Source organism: Anguilla rostrata, chromosome 10 (genome assembly GCF_018555375.3).
Source record: "Anguilla rostrata isolate EN2019 chromosome 10, ASM1855537v3, whole genome shotgun sequence".
Taxonomy (NCBI): Eukaryota; Metazoa; Chordata; class Actinopteri; order Anguilliformes; family Anguillidae; genus Anguilla; species Anguilla rostrata.
Genome location: NC_057942.1, coordinates 10,078,227 through 10,097,080, shown reverse-complemented (window position 1 = coordinate 10,097,080; position 18,854 = coordinate 10,078,227). Strand labels below are relative to the sequence as shown.

The window sequence follows — 18,854 nt, the reverse complement described above, 5'->3', positions numbered from 1 at the left end:
GTGCATTTTCAGCTGGGCAGGGAACTACAGTGGAACACCCCCTCACAGCTGAGCCCATATAATCAGTGTGTATATGTATATTATCAGTGTGTGTGATACGTGCTCTGAGCAGAATGTGAGAAAGTAGTGAGAGAACATAGAACAGAATTACAGGCTCAGTGATGTTAAAGGGTCAATCAGAAGTGTGTAGAGGGCCTGGGGCGGTGTGTGGAAGTGTAATGAGGTGTGCAGACTGTGCTGTGGCTCATTTAGCACTGTGCAGATGCTCTTATCATAAAGCTTTTAGTTTCTATTTTTACTTTGATACAAGTACAGCAATAGGAGCCATATAATTTGTTTCACTATATAGCTGTGAAAAGCTCCATGCAGTCATTACAATGTTAATGTTACACCCATTATTTGACTGCAGTGGACAGCTGATAATTTTGCTGATTGACATTGGTGCTGAATATGTGGGAGAAAGAAAGAGAGAGAGAGAGAGAGGAAGTGGGAGGGAGAGAGAGAAATGGAGAGGAAGAGAGAGAAAGGAAGAGGGAGAGATAAAGGAAGAGGGAGAGCGAGAGAGAGAAAGGGATAGAGACCCACCTTGAGTTTCTGCTTGGTCTCCTCGGAGATGCTGCCCTTGGGGGAGAGCAGCGTGGGGGTGGGCGGGGTGACGGTGATCTCCGGGGGGAACTTGGCGACGGTGGAGGGGATGAGGAGCTTTGGCATGTTGGGGGGGATGCGGGAGCGGATGCGGCTGGCGTCCAGCTGCTTGGACGGGTCCCCGGCTGGGTACTGCTGGTCCGGGGAGGAGCTCAGAGACGAGGCTAGGCAGAGCGGAGAGACGGGGGGCAGCGTCAGATCAGGCAGCGGCAGTGCTGGAGCTTTCCATCTCCAGAGACATTTACAGCCCTGAGGTGACATTTACAGCTCAGCCCAGTTTCTACAGCCTTTTCAAATTAATACAACTAAAAATAAAGTTTAAAAAAAATCAGAATGGAATGAAACGTGTCACTTTGAAAAATCACAGCATTAACCTATGAAAATGATGTAAGCAACTGGAAATTCAGAAGACGTGCAGGCTGCAGATTGAAGATACAGACCACAGGCACAGACAGACAGACACAGACATATACATATACAGTGCAGAGACACACACACACGCACACACACAGATACACATACAAGCACGCAAAGACACACACATACTCACACACACTTACACAGACACACAGACACACAGACAGACAGACACACAGACACACAGACACACAGACACACACACACACACACACACACACACACACCACAAACACACACACACACTCACACACACACAGACACACACACACACACACACACACATACTCACACACACTTACACACACACACACACACACACACACAGACACACACACACACACACACACACACCTGCTGGGTGCGATGCGCTGCAGGTTGCAGGCTCTTCGCTGAGCCAGCCCGAGGCCTCCTGTCCAGGGGACACACTGGCCATCTTCATCTGCTGACACAGCCGGGACTCCTGCTGCCTGTAGCCCAGGCCCTCCAGCGGCTCCTCGTGCTCCTCTGCATGGGACAGAGATACACAGATATAAAGCAGACACAAATCCCTGCACACAGCAGGATACACTGAGTACACTGTTCCACTGGCTACAGCACACAGCATGGATAACTACAATCTTGTACAGAGATCCACTTCTTGAAGTACACAGCACAAATGAGCCCTGTACACAGGTCCACAGCCTGCATTACACTAAATGAACTTTTCCGTGCTAATGCTATCTGACACTATTCTCTCACAAATGGATCGACAAGATGCTTTGCATTAAACTCTGAAAACAGCTCAGAATAGACTGGGCCTTTTACCAGTGTTGCATCATTTGGCCATAAGGTGGTGCTAGACAATGAGAAATCAATTAAATAAAAAATTAAGACCAGATCTCATCCAGCTCTATGCTCGATCTATGATGGACAGGTGTTGACGGTTGGTGACATTTTATGGGACATTCCCAAGAGCCTTCAAAAGGCTTTCATCTAATTTCGTAAGTGCAGCAGCTTAAAACGTACCCATAGACTACCTAAACTATTAAGAGAACGTCAGAAGAAGAGTATGTCCTGGCATGACATCAGATTAACTGATAGCTCTTGGTAGAAAGTCACTGCAGCAAATCAGACGCTTCTTGAAGAGGGCAGGATGGCGTGTATAGCACGTAGGCACGTTTCTGTTCTGTCGGCAGGTAGCCTTCAAAGCACATCCAGAGCAAATGATATCAGACTGAAATGAGTGCATTGTGGCTTGCGGTCGGTTTCCTGTTAGTGAAATGTCAGCGAAAAGGCACTGAAACAAAATGAGCTGACGGATTGGACCGGCAGCCAAATTGGATAATTGCGTCTGAGCGTGATCTGTGTTTCAGTTCTGCTTCCCTGTCACGCGCCTGTGTGCTTCTACAGCGACGTCGTGATCAACCAATCACGGCCCGGGGGGTGGGGGGGGCGACATAACCCCAGCCTGTTGGCTCCGGCCTTAGCAGCCCCTCCCCCCACCCCTGCCAGCTCCCGGTAATAAATAAATAAATAAATAAATAAATAAATAAATAAATAAATAGAGCCGCACATAAATAAACGAGGCTGCGTAACAGGATAACGGGGCCCTTTCGACAAGGCGGGAGCGCCCGAGCGCTTCGGCTAATAGCAAATGTAATAAGCCGCTCTCGCGCCGACCTCCTCGGCGGCGTTGCCCGGGCAACCACCATTTGTAGATTTTCCGTGCCGAGCGTCCAGATACGGAGCCTCGCTCTCCCTGCCTCGCCCGCGCCAGCGCGTCCGGAAAGTCCCGCGCGCCCGCGAGCGCCGCACCGCACGGATTCGCCGAAACTCGCTGGTTAATTCTGCGGGTCGCACGTCTGGCGGTGAAACGTGGCCGTGGAGACGGCGAGCGCCTTCGCCAAACGCGAGGGGTCCCGGCCGCGTCACGGCGAGTTCTCTTTCGCGCGGCGATTTTCGGATCGAGCGTTCGCTACTGTCTGTTCGCGCGCGGCGCGTAGCTAAGGGTGTGGGAGGCCCGCGCGCACACAGACCGCGCCGCAGCTGCTCGCGTAGAAAACCCACGCCCCCGACAAACTGCTACTGAGCCGCAGTCAGCCAGAGATTCACACGCTGCGTTTTCCTACAATCGCACAACCTAGCAAGTTTCGCCTGCAAATCACGAAGCGCTCTGCGCTCAGATGAAGCTCTAAGAATAAGACTCATTTTCTCAAATTGTTCCCTGCCACATGGTGACTCGTGGTGATTACATATCAGCAAGAGACTGTTCCTACCTGTCGGGATTTTTAAGTTGTTTAAATTTAAGAAAATTTAAGACGCAGCGCTCGGTTAATTCAGAGACTCATTGTTATATTTTTTCTGAAATGAACCATTATAGGGGTCTTAAAGTTGGTAAAAATGAGACAGGTCCTCTATCGCTTGATTTTCAAAGGGACAGGCTCTTGCTTGTCCTTTGTGAGGGAAATCTGTCACTCACCTGTCTGAGATAGGAAGGCCATGGCTGCTACTGGGTGGCTCTGCTGTCTCCTCAGCTGAGATTGGTCCTGGGCACCGGCGGGTGGGCAGTAGGAAGAGGTGGGCGGAGTCCTCTGGGCCTTGCTGGCCGGCTCGGGGCCGGGCTTGGCCTCGCCGTCCTGCGGTGGCGGGGCCTGGCCGACGGGGCTGCTGAGCGGGGCCGGCGTGGGCAGCGCCGCGGGGAAGAAGACGTCGCGGTGCTCCTTGGCGTGTTTGGGCGTGGTGGGGGTGTCGCAGCTCGACTGAAAAAGGAAGGCGGAGAAATGAGACGTTCAGACCTGGCCTGCGGTGGAGTGGGGGGTGAGGATCTTTTCAATGAGGTCACCAGCTGGCTCCCCAGAGTGAGCGGTAAGAGAAGCCAGTCAACAGTGACACGGTCCAGGCGTAGCACCAGGGCGACAGGACTGGGTTTAGCCAGTCAACACAAGTATGGCAGCTGATGGTGCGTGCCTTCCCTCCCTCTCATCGCCCTTAAGAGTATGCAAACGGGATGCTTAATCACGTAACACAGATGGGCTGACATTAGCTCCAATGAAAGCCAAAAGCATAATTACGCAATGTGAAAACATGGGGGAAAAAAATCTACCCATAAAAGAGCACCCCGCTAGCGGAATATCTACATGTTAAAGGAATAGCCCCTCGATAATGAAATAGCCCCATGCTAACGGAGTAGCTCCATGCTAACGAAATAGCCCCACGCTAACGAAATCACACCATGCTAAAGAAAAAGCACCATGCTAACAAAACAGCGTCCCACTAGCAGAATTGAAGGCAGTCTCTGAGCGGGCCAGACGGCAGTAGCTTACCCCCGGACAGTGCCTCTGCGCAGACGCGGACGGGCTGCTAAGGGAGCGCCTCAGCTGGAGGATCTGGCTCTGGGTCCGAGGGGCTCGCCAGAATCACAGACGCGGGTACCCCTCCCTGCCACTTTCTGAGTGCGTGTCCGTGTGTGTGCGCGCGTGCATGCGTGTGTGCGTCCGCGTGCGAGAGCGTGTGTCTTTTGAGGACCACTCATGAACACAAGAGCTGCACAAACAACCTGTGACAACAGCCGCCCTGCTCCCCGAGCTGCTGCCATGGCAACGGGAGAGAACACAGCTGACGGCTAACGAAATGGATGAAACTCGTTTGGTCTCTCTTCCAAAAAGAGAGCGCATTCAAAAGAAGCATTTCCCCTCACCCCACTCTCTTTCACTCTCTCTCTCTCTTGCATGAGGAAGGTGCACAGTTCTGACATGGCGAAGTGAGAAAAACAAGACAGGAGCAAACGACCTGCAAATAAACTTTTACATCGGATGTTCAAAATGTTCAAACAGGAAAACAAGTACCCTGACAATCTAGAAATGCTGGCTTGGTAAAAAATGCATTATTGTGTGTATATTTTCTAAAAAAAAAAAGAAAAAAAGAATTCCAGCAACTGATTTACACAACTCATGGTGCTATCGCCCTGACTATATTGCAGGGCATTCAAGTCTAACCTAAGTGTGAGTCATAGCTTTTAATTACCAAGATCCCCCAAGGGGCTAACACAGACAGCCCGCCAAACTCGCACCTGATGCACACACCAATAGACACTCATGACTGCAGACTGTGAGCTTAGGAGTCCGCAGAACAATTAATAAATCATAAACGAAGGAAGGAGCAACACCCTCTGGCTGCAGCACACTGTACCTGCTAGACCAGCAGAAGAATTTTCCCAGTGCTTCTTCCCCCCCTTATACTGTAATTCATATGAAGATGAAGACAGCTTTCGGCCATCAGTGCTCTCGACTTGGACGGGATTAGGGGAATGGGGGTATTAAAGCAGCTTATCTGGAATGCTTATGTCATCTGCCATTTTATCATTGCAGAAAAAAAACACACTATACATTTTCAATTTAAATGCTGACGTGGTTGTAGCTGTGTGTAGTTTCTACCACTGTTGTTCCAGGGGAAAAATTAAAAAGACGAAGCTTGGCTTTGGCTGAGATGGCTCTAATTCCCAACCCACACACACACACACACACACACACACACACACACACTCACAAGCTTCATTCTCACACGTTACAGTGCACCAGGTGGCAGTGGAGCTTTCGAGATGAGGCTGACCAGGGTCCCAGCTGTGAGCCAATGAGACGAGAGCAGGGGGCGGGTTGCGGGGTGAGGGGCGCGTGGGGGGTGGGGGGGGCACGGTGTGCGGTGTGCGGGGCGAGCCGAGGAGGAGCTCCTTGAGTTATGCCGTTCTCATTAGCACAGTCATTAAGGCACATCAATCCATCCTGACAGCACTGACTCACAGGCTGCTGAGATCACTTCTCCCCCACATGCGTGCACATACAGGCACACATACACACGCACGCACACGCAGATATACACTCACACACAAACACATATACATACACACATACATAAGCACACATGCAGACACCCACACACACACGCCCACAAACAACCCCACACACATGCACACACACATGCGCACAGCCGTGTAGATGCTCAGACACACACACACATTCAAACACCCACAAAACGCGCACACCGCCATGCATGCTTACACATGCATGAACATGCCGCTACACAAATGCATACCCACTGCAGTGAGGTAAACAAACGCTTAGACACGCACACACACACAGACACACACACGCTCACACACACACGCTAATCACGCACACACACACACACACACACACCCAGGCGTGACAGGTTAACTGCACAGCAGCGCTGGTTTGTCGGTGTGTGAGCGCGCTCAGCCATGATAAGGCACAGCGAGGATTCCCCAGAGAGCGCTCCTCTCCCGCAGGGAGGGAGGGAGGCGTTTCACACTCCACAGCACACCCACCCATTCTCCAAGATACGCACAGGAACACAAGCTCACACCCACACACACACGCACTCACATGCACAGGCACGCACGCACGCACGCACACACACACACAAGCACACGCACATAAGCACACGCATGCACAGGCACAAGCATGCATACAGTAACACAGACACGCACACAAGCACACACATGCAAAGGCACAAGCACGCATACAGTAACACAGACACACACACAAACACGCACACAAACACAAGCACACACATGCAAAGCCACAAGCACGCATACAGTAACACAAACACGCACACAAACACAAGCACACATGCACAGGCACAAGCACGCATACAGTAACACAAACACACACACAAACACAAGCACACACGCACAGGCACAAGCATGCCTACATGCACACACACGCATCCACATGTAGATGCACACAGCCACGCAGAGGCACACACGCACACACACACACGCACAGCGAGACAATCTACACCCTGACGTACCCATTCGTCACCTCGCATGAGTGCGTAACGATCAGACGCAGGTGCGCAGGGCTACGCCCTCCCAGCATGCCGTGCGGTTCGCTGTAAGGCCAGATGCGGGCGTGTGGGGAGGGCCATACGGGGATTGGCTGCCGATACTTCGCACCGCTGTTCGCTGCTGCATTCCCTTTGCCTGACTCAGCCTGTTTATGTTCATAGCTGGCGGGACGCGGTCCTTCCCCCAAAAAAAATAAAGACTAGGGAATCACACTCAAACTACCAACCAGCAAGATGCCCAGAGGAGGCTCATCGGTACGTTAGCCCCAATCGTGCCGTTACGTAAGGAATCATTGAGAGAATCTCAGAGCCCCTTCGCATATGACTGGGAGGTAGAGCCAGTGTTGCCAGATTTGGTGGTTTCCCGCCCAATTGGGCTACTTTTTATGTTACAGTGTGGGTAAAAACAGCTTTGGGCGGGTTCACCGTTTTCAAATCTGGCAACACTGAGTGGAGCTCCTTGCGTAGGGGACAGATGATGAGGCAAAGCTCAAGTGGATCCAAATCATTCTATCACAAACTTAACCCACATTCTAACAAATGGAGCTAAACAAGGCCAATACACAAGTGGCAAAGCGAAAGCAAAGGGAGTTTCTCCACACCAAAAACGTCAAGTCCAGACTTGAGCTCTTGTGAAAATGTTCTTGTCAAATTTCCTTGGGATACGCCACTGTAAGAGAACAGATGGACACAGAACACTGCTCTATTTATGCGAGATGCAATGCGTGCTTGTGACATGTGGTTTTGCTGCCACTACAAAGCCACAGACTAGAAAAAAAATGGACAAAGTCACTGTGAGGCCACCCATTGGCTCTCCATGGGCTTGGGGAAAAGCCTGGGAAGAGCAGTTTGAGAGCGCCTCCAAAGCCAGAGACTCTGCAGTAGGGAAAAGGGGGAACCGTATATGGGCATAAAGTCTCCTCGTCTACTGCTCTTAACTAGCTAACATCTAGCTAGTTCATGCTGCAGCACACAACTTCACTTGCCACAAGTTGATGCCTGCCATTAGAACAGCTAAAGACTGACTGCAAGTTAGCTGAATCTCTCCTTTCCAAAAGTCATATTAAACTTTTTACATTATATGTGTAAAATGAGCTAAAATTCAGCTACCGTAACAGCTATTCCTAATCTCATTTTCATTCTTAGGAAGACTTCAATCACATTTATTGGTGAACTGAGAGAACTAAAAACTCAAAGTCGTGAGCCTGTCCTCTCTCGTCCGCCATTGCGCAATGAATGATGGGATACGGAGTCCGTTTTTTTGTTGATCATCAGATGCATCCTCAATATGTCATGGGAAATCAAGGACACTTCTGGGATCTTTAACCGTTCTCGCTTCTTTGCATTCTTGCATTTGTAACAGAACTCGGGCTGTCAAACCTTTCGTCACGTGGGTATCACAGAAGAACAGAAGAAGAACAGGAGATCAGACGCGAGCAGGTACTGAGGAACACCCGAACGCGGTGCGAAGCGATCGCTATCGCGGGGTCTCTGCCTCCCCTTACGTAACCGCCTTCGTTCTCAGGAGCGCCACGCGGCTCTGCCTGACGCCAGGTGGGAAGCGGTCTCCAAGCGCGCTCCGGTCCGCCCCCGCACTCCCTGGAAGCTCATTTCCTGTCGGGGCTGTCACTCTCGGTCGCCGTGGAGATTAGGGGCTGGCTGCAGAGCGCGGGGACCGGGGGGGACTTGTGTGCACTGCTGCATTCTCATGCCTTCTGGGAAAAGCAGGACCGCCCAGCGGAGGGCAACACGTTCTGCAGCTTCTGCTCCACACGGCTGTCCTCACTAGATACAGTGTGTGTGTGTGTGTGTGTGCGCCAGAGATAGAGATAGACGTAGAGAGAGAGAGAGAGAGAGAGAAACAGAGAAGGGCTGCAGGGAGGGGAGGATGAAAGAAAAGAAGACAGTCTGACAGACTGAATGTAAGATAGCAGAGAAAGAACAGACAAAAGAGAAAGAACACAAGAAGAGGAAGCCAGAGAGAGACTGAGACAGAAGGAAGGAGAAAGAAGAGAGAGAGAGAGAATGAAAGCAGAGAGACGGAGGTGCACAGCGCACGCAGGTGCAGCCGTTGGTCCCTGCCCACAGCGCTGCCAGCAGAGGGCCTCGGTGTGGGTGTAGGCGGGGGCGGGGTTGGGTGCTGAATGCAGAACCCCAGGCTTTAATTTCACCCACCATGCATTAGGGGAACACCGGTTCCCTCCCTCCCTGGGACTCCTGTCCCCCGAGTGCAGCTGATTATCAGGGGAAAGCTTCAAAAGCTTCAAAACTTCAAAAAAGTAATTTCCACAGTTCTTCACCGATACAAACGTAAACAATCCACGGCATCTGCACGCATATGCTGCACGCTGCGAAGGAAGTGTACACCTAGCAGCGCGTACGCAAGTGGCGGTGAAGTACTGCCAAGTGTGTGGAAAGAACGGAAGTTGCGACTGGGGGATTTTCTGAGCTATTTTAAGCATCGGCAGGTTGGTGCTTTATGCACGTAGCATTCTGCAAAAGCCTGCACTTCCTGCAGGAGAGACCGTCTCTAACAATGCTGCTGATCTCAGACTGGCTGCAGGAGAGACCGTCTCTAACAATGCTGCTGATCTCAGACTGGCTGCAGGAGAGACCGTCTCTAACAATGCTGCTGATCTCAGACTGGCTGCAGGAGAGACTGTCTCTAACAATGCTGCTGATCTCAGACTGGCTGCAGGAGAGCCCGTCTCTAACAATGCTGCTGATCTCAGACTGGCTGCAGGAGAGACTGTCTCTAACAATGCTGCTGATCTCAGACTGGCTGCAGGAGAGACCGTCTCTAACAATGCTGCTGATCTCAGACTGGCTGCAGGAGAGACCGTCTCTAACAATGCTGCTGATCTCAGACTGGCTGCAGGAGAGACCGTCTCTAACAATGCTGCTGATCTCAGACTGGCTGCAGGAGAGACCGTCTCTAACAATGCTGCTGATCTCAGACTAGGGAGAGACTGTCTCTAACAATGCTGCTGATCTCAGACTGGCTGCAGGAGAGACCGTCTCTAACAATGCTGCTGATCTCAGACTGGCTGCAGGAGAGACCGTCTCTAACAATGCTGCTGATCTCAGACTGGCTGCAGGAGAGACTGTCTCTAACAATGCTGCTGATCTCAGACTGGCTGCAGGAGAGACCGTCTCTAACAATGCTGCTGATCTCAGACTGGCTGCAGGAGAGACCGTCTCTAACAATGCTGCTGATCTCAGACTGGCTGCAGGAGAGACCGTCTAACAATGCTGCTGATCTCAGACTGGCTGCAGGAGAGACCGTCTCTAACAATGCTGCTGATCTCAGACTAGCTGCAGGAGAGACCGTCTCTAACAATGCTGCTGATCTCAGACTGGCTGCAGGAGAGACCGTCTCTAACAATGCTGCTGATCTCAGACTGCAGGCTGCAGGAGAGACCGTTTCTAACAATGCTGCTGATCTCAGACTGGCTGCAGGAGAGACTGTCTCTAACAATGCTGCTGATCTCAGACTAGCTGCAGGAGAGACTGTCTCTAACAATGCTGCTGATCTCAGACTAGCTGCAGGAGAGACTGTCTCTAACAATGCTGCTGATCTCAGACTAGGGAGAGACCGTCTCTAACAATGCTGCTGATCTCAGACTAGCTGCAGGAGACAGTCACATATGGGGATGCGTATATAAACACAGCCACACATAAACACAGACAGGCAGAGGCACAAATGCAGACATACCACACACACACGCAGAGTTTAAGAAGGCCAGCCTTCACTGCGCATGGCTCTCTCCCAGCCCGTTGCATTACTATCTGATCACTGTCCCTATCTGACCTCCAGTCTCTGGCTCCACCCCTCTCCATGTTCAGAGCAGAGCTGCAGACAGGGACCAGCTGAAAGAAAACGGCTGCCGTGGAAACAGCACGGCAGGAGACGAGCGGTACAGTGGGCAAAGAACAGAGGGATGCGGAGAGAGGGAGAGAGACAGAAAGAGACTTGCCAAACAGAGACTTCTGTCATCCAAACAGCAGAGGGAAGGAATGGCGTGGGTACTGAAACGAGGCATGACAGGCGATTTAAGCGCTCTGCTCGTGCACGAATGACGCCGTGCGAGTGTCAGCACCCCAGCGTGTCATTAGGGCTCTCCTGGTGCAAAGAACGCCCCGGGGAACGCGCGCGGGGGGCACCAAACGCGAGGAGGACCTAGCCGAGCTCCGGCTAGCCCAAAGCGCTCGGAGCGATTAGCTTTCTAAGCTATCCTTCGGCTGCAGCTCCCCGAGCAGCCTCAAGAGCGTCTGCCGCATCAATAAAAACACTTCTCTGTCTCAATAATGGCCCGCAGCGAGCTGCAAAGGAGGGTCCGGGGACCGCGGAAGTGCGGGCAGCAGTCTAGCTCTGCAAACACACCATTAAACGGACTGACGTCAAACTAACCGAAAGACCAAAGCGGAGAACAGCTGACAACTACAAAACCGGCCCAAAGAAAGAAAATAAAATAAACTTTGCTCCTCAGTTTGGAATGCCCAATCACATATATATCAGCGCTTGTGTCCGTAACCTTCGCTATCAATTCAGAAGGGCATAGGCAATTGCGTGCTCTCTGAAGAAGAAAGTTAAGCTGTCTGCCATTTCTTATGGCACCGCAGTTCATGGACAGGGCTCACAGACGTGAGCTGGAGGAAGACCATTCACACTCAGCTCAGCAGACAGACTTGCAGGGCGGCAGCAAGCAACGGGACCCAATCAAACCCTCCCATCCCCGGGCGACGCTGAGGCCAAATTCATGCGGTCACAGACGGCGTCGGGACGGCAGCTCGAGTCCTTCGAGCGCGTTCTTAAACGAGTGCTCGTTTAACCTGCTCGATATCTCCGCTATGGTACTGTGCCTGTTCTGATGTCACCTGAACTTTCTCAAATTTTCCTTCCGTAGGGCGCACTGCTCTGCTGAAGTTCTCTGAGCATGAGTCACGCGCATGACAAAGAAAATGAATCATTTTTACCATTAAGAGCATTCCAAACTGTATTGTATCGGAAGAAAGGCTAATCTGGTCTAGATCAAGCAGAAAAACATCCAGTTTACATCTGAGCAAGTTTGTTTGCGCTCAGTCTCATGTCTGCTGAAGGGGAGGAGACCCCCCCACCCCCCCATTTTATTTAGCCTGGGACCGGACTCCATCTGGTCCCATCCATCTCCTCCGTCAGGTGGGAGCTGGTGATTGCCCCAGAGAGCAGTGTGTATAGTGATGTGGTGACTCAGCTCCGTTATCCATCTCCCAGGGGACCAATCTGTCAAGAGTGGAGTGCAGCGGAGACTGTGTGTGTGTGTGTGAGAGAGTGTGTTTCTGTGTGTGAGTGCGTGCGTGCGTGCGTGTGTGAGAGAGTGTGTTTCTGTGTGTGTGTGAGTGTGTGTTTCTGTGTGTGTGTGCGTGTGTGTGTGTGTGTGTGTGTGTGCGTGCGTGTGTGTGTGCGTGTGTGTGTGTAGGTGCGTACGCAGAGAGCCAGCAGTGTTCTTACCTGTCTCTGTGCTGACGTAGCCATTTGAATCTGGCAGAATTTCACCGCTTGGTCCAATGCAGCATCTTCATCAACCTGACAGCACAGAGCGAGAGAGAGAGAGAGCAACAGAAAGATACATGAGAGAGAGAGAGAGTGTGAGGGAGAGAGAGAGACGGGGAGAGAGAGAGAGAGAAAGAGAGGTAAGATAAGAACTTCTCTAGATCATACTCATCAGACAGCAGTGTTATCAGTGGCCATGACGCCCCAGTCGGGTTTCCGTGCTGCCGGGTCCCGTCAGGTCAGGGGGGCGGAGCGCTCGCACCCGCACTCTGTAATTTCGCCAAACACCCCTCTCCCTCCGGCGCATCTGCCTTCCCCGCCGAGAGGGCCTGACTCACTGGCCGCTCGATAACGCGCTGCAGAAAAACAGACCTGGAGGACGAGCGTGGGGGGGGGGGGCAGGCGATGGCGTTTCGCGTCCGGCGGCTTCCTGCGACCGTCCTGAAGGCGCCGCGGACGGGGCGGGGCTGTCGGCCGGTCGATTTCACGCGAGACCGGCTTTCGCCGGCGACAAGGGGGGCGCGGCGAACACCAGCCGCGGACCGTTGTCAGCGGGCTCCAGAACACAGAGCGCACAAACACCCCTTCGCCGTAATGCGCAAATAACAGTCATTTGGGCCTCCGACGAAACGACCGAGCAAAAAAGCAGATTAGGAGGGAAGGATTAGCTGCTTACCGAGGAGAAAAGTGACGACGGAATTAAGGGGAGAACTGCTGCGCGGGGCACACTCGAAGAAGCAAAGGTGAATCGGCAAATTAAGATTAAGCGCGTCGGGCGCTAAGCCACTTACGCTACGCGCGCACGGACGAAAAGCTCCTTTCAGGCGGGGAGACCGCGGCTAATCCGAGGATAAGTTTGGGGGGATTTGGGACGCCTCCCTTAGCCGGCGAGCGAGAGACGCACGGGCGGAACGGAGAGCCGAGGGCCTCGGGAAGGAGGAGCGCGGCAGCGTTCTCAAACCCTCCCCGGCTCAGCCCGTCCCGCGTTAAGGCAGAAGCACGGAGTCGGGTTCCTGGAAAAGGCTCAGTTGTGGGAGACCGGGCGTAAGGGCCACTCGGTCTGCAGGCTGCGCAGAGATTCTAGGGCGGGGCGTGACCCTAGAGAGGGGGGGTTCAGATCTGATAAGGAACCGGTTCGCCGTCCCTAGCAACAGAAAGAATCCCGCAGCGCTCCAAACGCGGGGTGAACAGTGTGTGCATATTTCAGGGATGATACGTGTGGGTTAAAATAGAAATGAAGCCCCACCCCTCAGGTCCTGCTCCCCGCTGTACAGGTAGAGCACAGAGCCTTCTCTGAGGTGTGCTCTCGCTAGCCGCTGCGCGGGGTTTAGCACACGGCTGGCATTAGCATATTCACTTAGAATAGAGGCGGCGCAGCCCCGTTAGCCTCCCCTGCGAGTGGGAGTCTTAGCGCCTTCGCGGCAGTTGATTAGTGTTATTTTCGCTCGCGGGTTGCGGAGCGGGGAGGTGACAGAGCGGGGGCGGGCTGCGCGCGGGGAGCCGTAGTAGTGGGGAGACGAGGCCAGGCCCCGCCCCCTTCTCCTCCCGCTCGGCCGTCATCCCTTTTCGCCGATCCCCTCCTCCTTCTCCTCCTCCTCCTCCTCCCCCCTCCCCCCTGCCCCTCCATCCCAACGCGCCCACGCCGAGCACCGCCGAGCCCGGAGAGAGAGCCGCGCGGGGACGGCTGCATCACTCAGCTGGGACCCCCCCATGAGATGAGCGGGGAGGGGGTCTGACCGGGTGTTCAGAGAGCTCCATTCCTACCGCTAGTGAAGCTGTCATAGGCTGCACGGGATTAAAGGAAAAGGGACAAAAATCTTCAGCAGTGCCCAATTATGGATGACATCACAGGTGCCTCGCGGTTCCACGATCGACAACTGTTTACCGCGCGCGCTGTAGGGTAGCCATGGCGACCTGGAAACCGCACCCAGCACCTGCTGAATGGACGGTTTGTGTTTGTGCACGCGAGCGTGCGTGTTTGTGTGCATCTGCGTTTGGGATATTTCCCCAGCATAAAGTTTCCTACTGCGTCTGTGTGTGTGTGTGTTAGGGAAAGATATAAACCTAGAATAATCCACAGAACAGAAATAAAATTTAAAAGTTTGTCTCAGTCAAAACCACGGAGGTATTACCTGCTTGATGAGCATGTACGTCTCGGACATGATCTTCTCTATGCGGCTCAGGTCATAGGTCATGACCTTCTGGCCCTGCTGCCACACCCTGTAGGCGTCCAGCAGGAGGGTCTTCCCGGATTCGGCGTCCTCCAGCAGCTTCCTCTTCCTGCTGGGCCTGCGGGCCCCGCCCGGCTCCGCCCCGCCGGCGGAGAGCTGGGCCTTGGTGGGGGAGGTCTGGAGCAGGAGCTGCTGCTGCTTGGAGCTGATGCTCAGCTCCTCCAGGGAGAGCTCGGGGGCCCGGCTGCACTCCGGGCCCTTCTCCCCGGGGTCCGCCGCCAGGGCCCTGGGGGCCTCAGCCGCCACGGGGGCGGGGGCAGGGGCGGCGGGAGAGGGGTCCGCGGTCCTGGCGTCCAGCTCCATGGGCTCGTCGGCCCCGAGCCTGGGACCCTCGGCGGCAGCGGGGCCCTCCCTCCTCCGGGCCCCCGGCTGCTCCTGCTGCTCCGCCGTCTCCATGGCCAGCGGGGCGGCCTGGCCCGGGGGGGCCTCCCGGGGCCCAGCCTCGGGGCCCGGCGGGCAGGCCCCCTCGGTCAGCGCGGGCCTCTTGGGCGGCGGGTGCTTGCCGTCCTCCGCGGCGGGCCTGTTGCACACGTCCGTGGTGGTCATCTCCCCCATGGGGGGCGCGGCCGCTTTGGAGGGCTGCTCGGACACCTGGGAAGGGAGCGGAGCGGAGAGCTTTCACATGGAAGAGCAGGCCGGGGATTCTGCACTCTATACACAAGTTATTCTGTGGCTAAGCTTGTGTGTGTGTGTGTGCGTGAGTGTGTCTGTATGGGTGAGTGTGTGTGCCTGTGTGTGAGTGTGAGTGTGCGTATGTACACGTTTACGTGCATTTGTGTACGTGTGTGTGTGTCTGTGTTAGTTTATGTAAGAGTGTGCATGTATGTGTGTGTATGTGTGTGAAATTGTTTGTGCATGTGGTTCAGTTCCTTACCCCTGTAAGTTTGTTCAGATTATCCTCCAGTACTTTTACAGTGAAGAAAAAAGCTCTCTTGGCCAAAACCTGCCGATCCACATCCCTCAAATATTTTCTTCAGAGTGGAAGAGAGGAGGATCGAGTGAAAGAGAAAGAGAAAAATGGAGGGAGAAATCAGTGGCAAAAGCAGCCTCTGCAACATCCGATCTCTAACAACCACCCCTCCCTCCAGCACATACAAAAGAAATGAGGTACCAATAAAAAAACAATAAAAGACAAGAAAACACTTACTTTCCCTGGTCAGGGGTTCTCTGGAGCATGAAGGAGACTTTGAGCAGAGTGTCGTGGTCCTTTAGCTGAGACAGCACCTCCAGCAGGAGCACGATGGATCGGTTCATATGAGACGCGAAGCTGCCCGGGCGATCGATTTCATCCACCGGAATGCGCCAGATTCCCTGGAGGAGACGGGGTCAGAAGGAAAGGCTGGGTTCCATTATCCTGCCCCCCGCGCCCGCGCCCGACCCGCGCCGGCGGCCACTCTCGCCTCGGCCGCGTCCAGGGAAACCGGCTCGCTCGCACGCGACCTCGCCTGTCAGGCCGGCTCGACTCCAATTTCAAAAACCTTGCCCCTTTCCACCCCGAAATAAGAGCCAACGCTGCTCTCGGCAGGTCGACCAATTTATTATGAATGGGTTTCCATGTGAATAGGTTAGATAACGACAATAGATAACGCGTTAAATGTGAGATGTTACAAAATGAAACATTTTGACCCTTCATAGTGAGAGATCTAAGATTAGACTGTTCTTACTGTAGCTGAGCATTCTAATGGTGATGTAACAGTCACTACCGGTAAATGAAAGCAATTGGGTTCTAGAACACTGACAACCTTCCAAAAAACCATCTGTTCTAAGAGTTAATTAAAGAGTGCGTGTCGGTAAGGGGTGGCCGGGGGGTGGGGGTGGGGGTGGTTAAAGGCCTGTTCTTTTTCAGCCAGTCTGCTTCTTCGGTGTTTGTGTTTACGAGGGGGGTGCCAGGCCATGGACCCTGGGGAGAGCCTGGACGCCCATCTCCTCGTGAAGGCCCTACGACAGCCCCGTCCGGCCGGGAGACGCCGTTAATCTGAAACAAACCAGCCTTCCGAAGGGAACGGCCCTCGCACCCGAGCGCAGCTGATGAATGTCACCCGCAGCAAAACAAAGCAATAAAGCGCTTTAATTACACCGAACCTTCGGCACCAGTCTCTGCGCTGGACATGCACACGCAGGGCCCATCTCCTCCAGACAAAGCCCTTGAAAATGTCAGCACACTTCGGCCAAGGGGATAATTAAAACAGCCGGCTCAAATGTTAAGTGTGGGTTCATTAAGTAAATAATAATAAAATGGGAAATAAATAAACTCGGACAGAGAAGTCTGAGAAGAGCTCACGGGCCTGCTTGCTGCTCGGGCACCAGAAGGCAGAACGAGGTTTAAACAGTCCATCTGGTGCAGTGCCCAGAGTCCCTGCAGCAGGTGAAGTCTCACCCCCGGCCCCTCTCAGGACTGTGTTTATTGGGATAAGGGGAGCGGGGCCGGCTGATTCGGGTCTCTGAATGTTTATTTGCGTCTGGCGCGGGGACAGCCGTTTCCTATTGGCGAGTCCCCCCCCAGACCCCCGGACCCCCGCACGTCAGCACGGCCGGCATCAGGAAATGATTAACAGAAAGAAAGGGCCTTCCGCACAGGGCAAAGGAAAACCGAAGGAAAGGGGGACCTGGTGACGGAGAGCTGGAACACTGGCGTTAGGCGGCTCTGGGCCCGAATGAGGGGATGGAAAACAGCGGGGGCGGGGGCGGGGCCGGGACTGGGTACAGCAGACCTGCAGCCAGAGCTGAATCACTCGCCATGCTGAGAGGCGATGGACGCCGTCTGGGCGTTCGCCTGTAGTCGAAGGCTCAAACGTGCGGCTTCACGTTTCCCATCATGCTCTGGGCTGCTCGCGGCACACCTGCCTCTGGGGCCGGGCCCCTTTCCTCCGGCCTGGGCTCTCAGCTCACAGGCCCGCGCTCCGAGGAATGTGGTTCTGCAGCTCCGCCCCCAGAGTCACGGTTACGCTAGCAGGCCAGGCTAACGCACGCCAACACGGGGAAAAAAAACAACCCAGGAACACCCGCTGGAACCTGAACAGCAGGAACCGCCCTGTGCTGCAGCTCTGCTAGTGAAACGGGAGATCACACCACGGGAACCGTAACACAAACCACACGCACACCGCGTCTACTTCACCTTAAACTACAGTTACTACAAATCTTCAGAGGAGGACAAGCGCTCTCGCCTGAGTTTGTGCTGAAACGGCCGTTTTGGTGCGTTTACCCTAGTAATAGGCAATTCAAAAAGAAAGAAACGGTTCCCACTTAAAAATAAACTTTCCTAATTGTTAAATACAAGGGAACTAATTGGACATGACTTCTGCAGATTTTAAACACAAGGGACCCATTTCAGCAGCTTTGATTAGTAATGTCTGGCTTTGCTCAAGAACCACCAACTCCGGCCGCCATTTTCAGTTCTACTTTCACAAGCAGGGAGTGGTGAGCGGGAACGGCGGAGGTTCCGAGCGGCCATCTTTCACCGCGAGGCCAGCAGACTGGAGAGGGCCGGTCCGGGTTTCGGTGCTCGGCGCCAGGCCGAGGGACAGCGGACGGCGGTCCGTGTGCAATGAACGGAGACTTGGCGGCAGGCGGCGCGTCTCCCCGGGAGAGGAAGTCAGGACGGACGGGCCCGTTCTCAGCCAGCGTCAGGACAGATCAAACAAACTAGCCCCCTCCGCGGGCTCCTCTGTGTCGCGCTGGAGAGCTTCCTCATCGCCCCCGTCACCGCCCGCCGTTTCGCCAGGCCGGACAGGCCCCAGAAGAGGAAGCTCGGAGAGTTCACCGCACAGAAACGCGTTTCTGAAGCGACCGGTTCCTCTGCCTCACTTTCCATCTCACTCAACTTCGTGTTCGTCTCCCTGTGTTAATGCATCCCTGTTGTCCGTTTCAATTATTCATAGTGCATTAGAGCAAGCACCATGAAGTCATTGCGATAAAAAGTCTTCAACAGAAGTGGATGTGTGCAAAGAATGTGCATAAAACTAAAACTCCCCCAAAAGGTGTTAAAACAGCTGGGACGAAAGCCTGAAAGAAAAAAACGCTTTCTTTCTCAGCTGCGGTTGTTTTTTTGCTGATCGCACAAACGGGTGCAATTTTGGAGGGAAATGCCGCCGTGTGGCGGGGGCCCGCGGTCGACAGAACCCAAACGGAGACGGAGAGGAGACGGGACGGGCGAGGGGCGTTAAACGCAGCGCTGCGGTCGCTGG

The 18,854-nt window shown here is 53.9% G+C and overlaps 1 protein-coding gene across 8 annotated transcripts in view; it reads right to left on the bottom strand.

The window, feature by feature from the left end:
• Positions 1-18,854, bottom strand: part of cabin1 (calcineurin binding protein 1) — a 68,379-nt gene that overhangs the window by 2,281 nt on the left and 47,244 nt on the right. For all 8 annotated transcript variants that reach the window (XM_064353978.1, XM_064353981.1, XM_064353983.1 and 5 more), the window contains 7 exons: positions 15,818-15,981; positions 15,545-15,641; positions 14,572-15,261; positions 12,398-12,472; positions 3,524-3,803; positions 1,417-1,569; positions 586-809 (listed from right to left, as the gene is read on the bottom strand). In XM_064353978.1, coding sequence (XP_064210048.1) covers positions 586-809; positions 1,417-1,569; positions 3,524-3,803; positions 12,398-12,472; positions 14,572-15,261; positions 15,545-15,641; positions 15,818-15,981 — 1,683 coding nt within the window. The remainder of the gene's footprint in view (positions 1-585; positions 810-1,416; positions 1,570-3,523; positions 3,804-12,397; positions 12,473-14,571; positions 15,262-15,544; positions 15,642-15,817; positions 15,982-18,854) is intronic.